The sequence below is a fragment of the Cornus florida genome, unplaced genomic scaffold (assembly GCF_030987335.1).
Source record: "Cornus florida cultivar Cherokee Brave unplaced genomic scaffold, ASM3098733v1 CherokeeBrave_3.0.0_Hap2_Chr06, whole genome shotgun sequence".
NCBI classification, from domain to species: domain Eukaryota; kingdom Viridiplantae; phylum Streptophyta; class Magnoliopsida; order Cornales; family Cornaceae; genus Cornus; species Cornus florida.
The window spans coordinates 87,919,624-87,931,109 of record NW_026775576.1 but is presented as its reverse complement, the minus strand read 5'-3'; the positions used below and the strand labels follow the sequence as shown (position 1 = coordinate 87,931,109).

Genomic DNA, 11,486 nt, shown 5'->3' with positions numbered 1-11,486 from the left:
TTCAGCGGTTTTCCGGCCACTAACTCAGCTTCACCGTCGCCACATAACCAAGTACATTTTCTGTTCTTCTTCCCGGTGTTAAACAACTTTAACCCAAAAGACCCCCCAAATTATTGCTCTTAGATTAAAGATTTAAGAAGTGAAATTTACAAATTGACTGTGCTCATGGCTATTATCGGTTGATTATGTTCTGCTCATAGGTCTTAGCGAAATTCCATTCCACGGAAGTGAGACAGACAGAGAGACTGTGATTTGGGTTCTAGGTTTAATCTCCTCGTCGTTGAAGGATCCGTCAATTTTCGAGGTTCGTATAGCTTCACACAAGTTCTATTTTTGTGCAATTCTCTGTTTTTCTTATGTGTGCGCGTCTTTGTATATATGTGTGAGAATGCACATATATACACAATTTTTCGATTGTGAATAGAAGAATTGAAAAGTAATTGCATTGTAAGTTACCCACCATATGTTTGAAGAAATGTTCGTGTAAGATAGATCACGACATAGCTTGTTCCATTTTAAGAAAATTAAGATGTTTAGCTTCTGATGTGGAAATGCAATAAGAGTGTTTTAGCTCAATAGATGCGTTTCTGTGGACAAGAGTAAAACAAATAAATTTCTTCTCTAAATTAGCTATCTTTTGGTTTCTTAAGTTGTATAAATAGACATTTTTTCTTTCGTTATCATAATGTTTTTGGCCTGTTTTCAATTATTCAGATTTCGAATTGTTTGTTTCCTCAAAATAATATTAGGACTTCTATCAGTTCTACCGTGGGATATTGTCAATTGATTGGTACTTTTCCCTTCAGGTAGAGTGATGATGTGCAGTCAAAACGCTTAGCCCAATTCGGTTACCAGACTTATTAAAAGATTTTGTCGGAGATATACAGGAGTTGACTGCCAGACTTTTTGAAATAAACAGCAAGCTTGGAAGTTCAGAGCTTCACGATGATAGACCCGAGGGGGAAAGATCTCCTTCTCCCCAACCGGTGTACAATAACCTTGGTATAAGGATAAATACTCATGAGGTAGGGCTCCGTCAGAACTTTTCCAAGAATGCCGACTTATTATATCAATGTTACTTAAGAAGAACCCCTCCTTTAAAATTCATCCTGATTACAAGCCCCAGAAACTCTTTAAGAAACTTTACATACCAGTGAAAGAATATCCAATATATAATTTTCTTGGTCCTATAATTGACCCGAATGGAAACACGTGAAGGAGAATGGAGAAGGAAACTGGGGCTAGGATTTTTGTCAGGGGCAAAGGCTGCGTGAAAACACCGAAGAAAGCTGATCCCAGTGATGATGAAGACTTGCATGTCTATATAAAGGCAGATAACCAAGAATCACTAGATGCAGCTGTAAAGATGATTGAGAGAACTTCTAATTCCAGACTTTCCAGTACATGACAGAATGAATACCATAAACAAGAACGATTAGAAGAACCTGGAAAACTGAACGGTAAGCATAGGGATGATGGAATGTGCAGTGTGTGCAGGGGGAAAGGGCACAAACATTATGCCTGTCCTAATGGGCAACCGAATTTTAAAATGGCACACACTTGTGCAACATGTGGAAGCTTTTGCCATCCCATCTCAAATTGTCCCTTGACTGTGAGGATTAACAACTCTTTGTCGGGTTCTTCTGGGGGCTTTGGGTCTACTCCTAACATAAACAGCAAAACCAACAAAGAAATCAGAGATACAATCCTGTATGTTGGCTCTCTTCCTCAAACTATGGATGAACTGCAGTTGACAGAGCTGTTACCTCCATTTGGAAAGCTCATCAAAGTGAAAATAAATAGAGACTGTACAACTAGTTCAGGTAAAGGCTATGGTATTGTTGCATTTGAAAATCCTATTGATGCCGCTTTGGCTGTGAAGCACATGAATGGATACAAATTGGAGGGGAAGATGCTGGCGGTGAGGCTTGCTGGGCACCCACCAGTCGCAACTTCCTCAGTATTCAGCCATCTTCCAATGTACTCCATAAATGCAGCAGTTCCTTCAACTGTCCTCAGTCAGACAGCTTCAATAGGCCCACCCCCACCTCCAACAGTCCCGAGTCAGACAGCATCACTGGGCCCACCTGGCTCGATGCTGCCGGGCTCTCAAGCCTCATTTATCAAAAGTGAGGCCTCTGGCTTGCCTTCTTCCTCCATCTACTTGGGGCATTGCAATCACCTTCCCAAAAGTGAGGCTCTCAAATATCACCGAGACAGAGAGTAAAAGTGGCTATCATTCAACTTATGAATTCTCTAATCTAATTCATTCCTTCATTTCTGGTTCTCTCGATCAATTTCCTGGTGATCCGGACTACCCTGGTTCCCAGTTCCAATCATATTTTACCTCACCTGGTTCAATGCTGCCAGGATCTCAGGCCTCCTTTCCAAAAAGTGAGGGCTTGGTTTGCCTCATCCCTCCATCTACTTGGGTCACTGTAAGCACCCTCCTAAAAGTGAGGCTCTAGATGTCCCCCCAACTGTTGTCCCAAATGTCACTGATTCAAAGAGTATAAGCAGCTTTCATTCATCGTACCAATTCTCCAACATCCTTCTGCCCTGGCTCTCTTGATCAATTTCCTGGTGATCCAGACTACCCTGGTTCCCAGTTCCAGTCATATTTTGCCACACCTTCTTCAATGCTGCCAGGAGCTCAAGCGTCCTTTCTGAAAAGTGAGGGCTTGGCTTTGCCCCCTCCCTCCATCTACATGAGGCATTGCAATCAACTTCCTAAAAGTGAGGCCCTAGATTTCCCGCCTCCTGTCATCTCAAGCATCCCCGATTCAAGGTGTGTAAGCAGCTTTAATTCATCTTACAGAAATTCTATTGAAATCCAACCCTTGTACCCTAGCTCTCTAGAACAATTTCCTGGTAATCCGGATTACCCAAGTTCCCAATCCCGGTGAGATTTTGCCACACCAACGTTGACACCATCTCAACCATTTCATTTTACTTGGAGCCCCAAAATGACCTGAAACCTTTGTTTCTTTGATTTATAATGCCAATTGTTATAAAAACTGTTGAAATGGTTGTAGCACCACCAAGGTCTGGTCTTTTTGTGATAAATATGTAGATATTGTAAAGGAAGTTATACATATGTAGCCAAATTCTGAACAGCAATTTTGAGCAGAGCAGAGCATTCCTGTATTTTGGCATATCCTGAATCCCTGTTTCACAATTTAAGAATCTCCGTAGACGTTAGATTAATTGTGAGTCTGTGACAGACTACTTTAATTGGCCATTCGGTTGAATTTTGTTCTATGAGATTGTGTTTCTAATTGTTTGAAAAGGGTGGAGGGAAGCAAATGTTATTTGTCATCGAGCTTGATGAATTTTCCTTCTGCATCTTTTTGGTTCAAGAATTTTCTTTTATTTTCCATTTTTACTAAATAATTACACATAATGCAAAAAATCAGGTCTTTTCTGATGAATCAATCTAACATAGCTTCTGGGTGAAGCTTAGAGATGTTTCTGGAAATGCTAACATAACTATGCAGGGACCTGTACCTTTATGCTAACAGACAAGTCTGGTATTAGATGAAAGGGATCATAGTTGTTCTATTATATAAAGAGAAGACCCTATTTTAATTTGTCTGGAGTGATTAAATGTTTCTTTTAAAAATTCATGACTTATTTTTAGTTGAAATTGGTTGGAAAGTATGACAAGGTATTACCATCACTTATTAATTAAATAAAGATACGTAATGATAGAATTTATTAAAATGGTTACCATTTTTATTTATATTATAAGATATTATTAGTTAGTTGATGATGCAAGAAATATTTTCTAGTACTGTATCTATGTCACATAACCGAATAATTTGAATCGTCATGACAATGTTCTTTGTGACAATGTTCCTACACCAAACTTCAGTCTTGAAACTACCATACAGCATACATCTGGCTTCAGAATCTGTCAACTATCACTATATAAAATAATGAGAACTGAAATTTTTGATGATGGGGTGTTTAAAAATTGCTGACCATTTTCTTTCAATAAAAATAGGAAAATAAATAAATTAAATGACCATATTTGATTGCAATTTTAGTTTTTGTTAACATTAAGCTTTACTAACATGAAAAAATAAGGAGTGTGTGTAAAAACGTGTATGTAGTTTTCTGGTTTAATAACAATCTTATTAATTTTGATTATATTTTCTTTTTGTCCTATAGACGATAAACAAAAGAGTTTCATTTTGGTTAATACATGCCAATGGATGACTTTTACATTTTACCAAGAGAATATTTTTTGATATAAATTATAATAATATCTTTCATATTTTTACACAATTGATAATTTGAGTAAGGGTCAAATATATACGTATTATTGTGCAAATTAAGAAGATAGGGGTTTTTCAGAATCATCGCGGAGAGAAAGAGAAGACGAAGGCGCTTTTGCGGTCACCACCATCTCTGCTTCTGTCGTTGCCTCTGTCGCCCCCACGTAACCGTAAGTACGTTTTCTCTTCTTTTTCTTCTTCTTCCATCGCTAAAACTCAACAAATCCCCAATTTTTTGCTCATAGAGAAGGAAAATTCGAATATGAGGAGTGTGCTTATGACCATTGTTGTATTATCACCTCCAATGTACCAAAATTTTTTTTTTTTTTTTTTAAGGTTCGATGAAGCACAAATGCAATCTGTGAAATCAAAATGTGAGCTCACGGACTGCAAGATCTCAGTACGCGAAATTGTGACTTGTTTGCTCTCGGTTCGTGGGTTTGTGTTCTATTTCAGGAGTGGTAACTCTGTGGGGCGAATCGTTTGACTCAGAACGCATCGATGTCATTTTTTTTTTTTTTTTTTTCGTAGTCTCAGGTGAGTGAAGATTATTTTTGATTTACCATAATGGGTAGCATTTGATGATTTGGATTTTTCGATTGGTGGGACTTGTTTGATGATGGTTATGATCATCTAGTTGTGATTCGCGTATTATTAATAAATAGCTTGAGATGCTCTGTTCTAGCTTTCAGTCGAATTTTTTGGTTACAGAGACGTAGGAACAAATGATGTTCGTATAGCTTCAGACAGCTTTTACGTTTCTGCAACTCCACACAAATTATTAGTATATCCGTGTGTGAGAGAGAGAGATAGAGAGAGAGAGAGAGAGAGAGCGAGAGAGGGAGCATATGTGCAAATTAAGTTATATGATTTTGTAGAGATTAATTGTTCTTGTTCTTTAAAATTCTGTCTTTTGGCGTGATGTTGCATCAGTGTTGGTAGGGTGCTTAATATTGGGGTTCACCTCTCTGTCCAAAAGTTGAGGGTGTGTTTGACATGATTAACAATTTTGATCAAATTTAATTACTCGTGAAGCATGTGCAGTTGAGTTCTTGCTACTGTTTACTGAATTGAGTTCAATGGCAAATTTTAGCAAATAGAAGTCTTTTGCAACCATGTGGAATTGAGTTCTTGCTGACCTTTTAAATGTATTAGGTTGCTTCTTGAAGCTTTTAGTTTTGTCATTGTAATTAGGGGGTGGCAAAAGTTGAGGGTGTGTTTGACATGATTAACAATTTTGGTCAAATTTAATTACTAGTGAAGCATGTGCAGTTGAGTTCTTGCTACTGTTTACTGAATTGAGTTCAATGGCAAATTTTAGCAAATAGAAGTGTTTAGCAACCATGTGGAATTGAGTTCTTGCTGACCTTTTAAATGTATTAGGTTGCTTCTTGAAGCTTTTAGTTTTGTCATTGTAATTAGGGAGTGGCAAATTACCTTGTTCCGTCCCAGCTTTGTTGGGTGGTTTAACTGGGGACGGATGAGGGAGTAATAACCCATGTGGGTTTTGGGCGTGTATGGGAAAGGTACCCCCGCCCTGCTTCATTTATGTTTCAAAATTACCATTTTATTCTGTACTTTATTAAAAACTATACTTATTGGGTTTCTTATCAAATTAAGTTATAGAGTTTCTTGATTCTCAGTGTTTTCCCATGTTGGATTTTCTTTCATTAATAAATTAACAAAATATTAAACATAATTTAAAAAAAAAAAATTATTGATTGAGGTTGGGCAGGGACGGGGATGGGGGGTCCCTTGCTAAACAGTTTTGTGGGCGAGAATGGGGGATGCAATGCTAAACGGGGATGGGGAAGTCCTCCCCCCCTCCCTCTCCAAAACCCAACCCATTACCATTCCTAATTGTAACGATAATTTACTCTGCCACTAAATTTAAAAGATTATAATTCATGAGAAGATGTATGTGGTGTGGTTGAACCAATATTTTATTGGTCTAGTGTTGTATTCATGTTTAGATCTTAGTCCTCAAAGACGCTGGCTGAATTAGTCAAATGTGAGATTGTTTTCAATTGCACTACGATAGGGTTAAATGTTGGTTGAAATGGAGTTTGTGTTACATAGATTTTTCAGCATGGATAACTTCACCTATTTTTCTTACCATCCATGTAATGAAGGAAAGTACGAGAATATATCATAGCGAAATATTATTTAACTAGGATTACAGTACTCATAGGATATCCCTTTTGGTTGTGTGTGGAATACTCAACAACTTGGACAAATATCCGTGCAGAGGTAACATCCTTAGGTGACTTACCACTGCCTGATTCCCTTATAGAACCTTATCTGACATGGGGTGCATTAGTTATATGATGTTTAGCAGTTATGATTGCCTTTGTTGGCTCTTCGAGTCTCCTCTAAGATTGAACCATTGTCACTTGGGTTTTGGTTTTTATTTTTTGAATAAGTATGCAATTTATAGTTGTTTTTGCAATGGTGTGATTATTCTGTTTGCTGCCCTTCTATTTGGTGTTTGTATATGGGAGAGTTGATAGTATACATTGTATTGAATCATGGAATTCACTTGACACTTTGAAATGCCTACTCACTAGGCATGTGAAATCAAGTCGCTAGTGTTTTGCAATATTCCTTTATTTATTGAATCAACCCCCACGGGAAGTGAAGACTCTGCTTCAGGTTGATCCAGCAGGACTGACCTTTGAAATGCTTCTAACTGGTGGTGTCTTTTTTCTTCTCCTTTCTTTTTTATATTGTAATGGCTGGAAGAAATGCTTTTATATTATATTCCTTTGCATTTAGGATCTGAGGTTGATGCATTCTAGTTGACACCTGATCCACATGATGATATTTAAACTAGTATATTTTGATGATTAGTCTTGTTAGGAATCTTAGATAATATTTATGTACTTCCCTTTAGGACTTTTTAGTGGTTTTAGGTTCAAAATTTTGATTTTGTTAGGTTATTATGTTCGGTACTATATGTGTAGAAGGTTTATTATGAGTTCTTAGGGGATCTATTGATTGAAGAGGGTTCTAGTCCTCAGAGGTAAATAATATTTGAAGAAAACATTTGAATTAACTTTTACCTATCTCCACCCACCCCTTCTTCCTCTTCCCTTCTCTTATGTCTGTCTACGTCTCTTTTTCTCTTGTATTTGAGATGCACAGTACCCTGTTGCATCCTCCCTCTCTTTTTGCTTATATTTTTCTTTTCTTCTCTCTCTCTCTCTCTCTCTCTCTCTCTCTCTCTCTCTCTCCCTCTCTCTCCATTTCTTTGAACGAGAGGCTTAAAATGTGTTGTACCTTCCTATATCTTTCTACTCTCTGTGTATTAAAAATAGTTGGCATAGTTATTTGACCACTAAATGTTTGAAAAAAATTTCATGTGAGCTAAGATAAATCTTAGGTCAAATAACTCAATAAATCTCTCTCTGTCTATGTGATAGGAAACTCAATAGGTGATCTTATTGACAAAAATGAAATCAATAAATCTTCTGTGAATATGTTATTTTTTCCACTTGTATAGATATTTTCTCCTTTGTAATTGGCAGTGTTTTCGGCGAGTTTGCAACTGTGCTGATCTCATTTTGTTGCCTTCTCTGACGTCATGAATTATATTCATGAAATTTTCAATGGATCTCTCTCTGTCTCTCTAAGTATTTTCCTTGTAACTTTCAAATGTTAGCGTGTTTGGTGATCCCAGTTTTTGAGATACCATCATTCATTGCCTTCATAATGCAGGTGAGGTCTTGAGGAGACAGAAAGCTTTATATAATTCAAGGACTAAGAAGAAGGATAGCATTGAAGTGAATGAATCAAAGGATGTACTGAGTGAGGAATCAGAGAAAGAGCTAATGGAGGGGCCAACTGAAGAATGTGTTCCAAAGTCTTCTCCAAAGAGTGATGACGGTGAGAGTGAGGAACCCGAAGAAGACCCTGAAGCGGACCCTGAAGAGGATTCAGAAGAGGAACCTACAGAGAATCTAGAAGCGGAACCAGAACCTTTAAATCATACTTCTTTGTCACAGTCATACCACAATAATGATGACTCTGAACAGGTAATTGAGGATCCAGATGAGGATCCTTCAGAAGAATATGTATCTGAGGCATCTTCTGAGAGTGATACCACAGAAACTGATCACCAATCAGATGCTGGTCACAGGGATTCAAATGAAAAGAAGAGGTCATTGGATGTAGCAGCAATTGAGCCAGCTTCACTGCAAGTTTCTCAGTCACAAAAGAAGTGCAGGCAAGATGAAGCATGTAAACCAGAATCAGCTGTCGGATCCACCGTTACAGATGTCCGTTGTCAATCTTTAGTTTCTGAGTCTGCGTGTGATGATGAATGTGCTTCTGAACAAAAGGAGCATGCGGGCAGTTCTGGAAAAAGAAGACGTAGTAGATGGGAACCACGGTGTGAACAAGTTGGGGAAGCAAGTGAAGGTGATAAGACTAGTAAAAGAAGGAAAACGAGGTGGACTAATGATGATGCACAGTTAAAAATGCTTGGCCCGATTCAGCTACCCGACTTCATGGAAGATTTTGTTGGATCTGGGTCGGATCCCGAGATTCAGGAGTTGAATGTGAAACTTTTGGAGATAAACAGAAAGCTGCAACGTTCAGAGCTTCATTTTGGGAGGCCCGAGGGGGAAAGATCTCCTTCTCCCGAACCGGTGTACAATAACCTTGGTATAAGAATAAATACTCGTGAGGTGAGGCTTCGCGAGAAACTTATTCAAGAACGCCAACTTGTTATTTCAAAGTTAATTGAGAAGAGCCCCTCCTTTAAAACTCCTCCTGATTACAAGCCCCCGAAGCTCTTTAAGAAACTTTACATACCGGTGAAAGAATATCCTTCGTATAATTTTATTGGTCTTATAATTGGACCAAGGGGAAACACAATAAAGAGAATGCAAATGGAAACTGGGGCTAAGATTCTTTTGAGGGGTAAAGGCGCCGATAAAACATCTCATCAGCATTATGATCCCTCTTGCGAAGAAGACTTGCATGTCTGTATAGAGGCAGATAACCAAGAATCACTGGATGCAGCTGTACCGATGGTTGAGAAACTGTTAATTCCGATAGATGAGGGAATGAATGACCACAAACGAGCACAACTAAAAGAGCTTGCAAAACTGAATGGAAATTTTAGAGATGAAAACGTATGCAGCGTGTGCAAGGAACAAGGGCACAAGCATTATGCCTGCCCTCGGCAGCAATCGACTTTTAAAACAGCAAATGCTTGTGCAACATGTGGAAGCTTTTGCCATCCCACATCCAATTGTCCCTCGACTGTGTCACCTCAGATTAGCAACTCTTTGTCGGGTTCTTCTGGGCTTGGCATTGGTTCAACTCCTAGCACGAAAAGCAAGCCCAACAAAGAAATCAGAGATGCACGCCTCTATGTTGGCTATATTCCTCAAAATATGGATGAAACACGGTTGACAGAGCTGTTTTCTCCATTTGGTAAGCTTACTGAAGCGAAAGTAATTAGGGACCGAACTACTGGTTTTGGTAAAGGCTATGGTTTTGTTCATTTTGAAAATCCTATTGATGCCGCTTTGGCTGTGAGACACATGAATGGATACAAAGTGGATGGAAAGATGCTGGCAGTAAGGGTTGCTGGGGTCCCACCTGCCACAGCTTCCTCGGTCCTCGGCCTTCCAATGTACTCTGGTCCCTCAGCAGTTCCTTCAACTGTACCGAGTCAGACGGGTTTGCTAGGTCCACCCGGGTTGATAGCAGTTCCTTCAACTGTACTGAGTCAGACGGGTTTGCTAGGTCCAGCTGGGTTGAAGTTACGGGGAGCTCAAGTCTCCTTCCCTAGAAGTGAGGGCGCAGGCCTTCCAATGTACTCTGGTCCCACAGCAGTTCCTTCAACTGTACCGACTCAGACGGGTTTGCTAGGTCCACCCAGGTTGATGTTACCAGTAGCTCAAGCCTCCTTCCTTATAAGTGAGGGCTCGGGCCTTCCAATGTACTCTGGTCCCGCAGCAGTTCCTTCAACTGTACCGACTCAGACGGGTTTGCTAGGTCCACCCAGGTTGATGTTACCGGGAGCTCAAGCCTCCTTCCCTATAAGTGAGGGCTCGGGCCTTCCAATGTACACTGGCCCCGCAGCAGTTCCTTTAACTGTACTGAGTCAGACAGGTTTGCTAGGTCCACCAGGGTTGATGTTACCAGGAGCTCAAACCTCCTTCCCTAGAAGTGAGGGCTTAGGCTTGCCTTCTTCCTCCATCTATGCGGGGTGTTATAGTTACATTCATAAAAGTGAGGCCCCAGATTTCCCCCCTCCTGTTGTCTCAAGCCTCCGTGATTCAAAGAATGTAAGCAGCTTTAATTCATCTGGCAAACAACCTAACCAAATCCAATCCTTGGACTCTGGTTCTCTTAAACAATTTCCTGGTGATCCGGACTACCCAAGTTCTGGATTCCAGTCATATTTTGCCACACCTGGGCTGATGCTGCCGGGAGCTGAGGCCTCCTTTCCGAAAAGTGAGGGTGTGGGTTTGTCTCCTTCCTCCCTCTACTTGGGGCATTGCAATCACCTTCCTAAAAGTGAGGTCCTAAATTTTACCCCTCCTGTTGTCTCAAGTGTCACTGATTCAAAGGGTGTGAGCGGCTTTCATTCATCTTATGAATATTCTAACCGAACCCAGTCCTTGAATCTTGGTTCACTTGAAAAATTTCCCGGTGATCCAGACTACCGTAGTTCCCAATCCCAGTTCTCTTTTACCACACCAACTTTTAGACCACCGCAACCATCCCATTTTAGTCAGAGCCACAGATGACCTGATCCCATTTCTCGTATGACCTCCCATCTTCCTTGATGTGGCTTAAAGTGGTAAAACCTTTAATGTCCCTTCCCGCAACATCAAAGGGTTATTCTCTGCGAGAAATGTGTAAACAATGTTAGAATCTCCTTTCCCATTTGTCATTTGCATTTGCTGTACGTTGGTAGAGACACTATTCTTTCCGGATTAAAATTACACTTGTGATAGTGGTCAACTTCTATAAAAATGATATGCTCTTGTGATTTCACAAATGCTAGTATGTAGTTTTCTTCTATATGAACTCATAACAGGAAATTGGATAGATCCAAATACACTTTTGAGCAAATGCAAGTGTATTATGTGTTTTTGTACCTTTAGCATATCCTGCATCTCCAACTTGCGGTTTAAAAAAAAAAATTGATAGATAGCTGATTTCACCAATTTACTTTTTAATTAA

General features: G+C 39.5%; 2 protein-coding genes across 6 annotated transcripts; both read left to right on the top strand.

Annotated features, from left to right (window-relative positions):
• Window positions 1-11,301, top strand: LOC132312635 (splicing factor-like protein 1). Of its 5 annotated transcripts, none has more exons than XM_059811082.1 (3): window positions 1-304; window positions 807-2,788; window positions 7,998-11,301. In XM_059811082.1, exon 3 carries the CDS (start codon window positions 8,111-8,113, stop codon window positions 11,045-11,047), a length of 2,937 nt encoding a protein of 978 aa, XP_059667065.1. In that variant the 5' UTR covers window positions 1-304; window positions 807-2,788; window positions 7,998-8,110; the 3' UTR covers window positions 11,048-11,301. The 5 variants fall into 5 exon arrangements, with proteins under 5 accessions (XP_059667065.1, XP_059667064.1, XP_059667063.1 ...); XM_059811081.1 differs by lacking the exons at window positions 1-304; window positions 807-2,788 and adding exons at window positions 4,219-4,450; window positions 4,617-4,817; XM_059811080.1 differs by lacking the exons at window positions 1-304; window positions 807-2,788 and adding exons at window positions 4,219-4,454; window positions 4,617-4,817.
• LOC132314527 (splicing factor-like protein 1) lies at window positions 1,223-2,906 on the top strand. Its single transcript, XM_059813383.1, has 3 exons — window positions 1,223-1,360; window positions 1,412-2,192; window positions 2,521-2,906. The coding sequence occupies exons 1-3, from the start codon at window positions 1,223-1,225 to the stop codon at window positions 2,904-2,906; spliced, it is 1,305 nt and encodes a 434-aa protein (XP_059669366.1).
• Window positions 11,302-11,486: the final 185 nt, after the last annotated feature.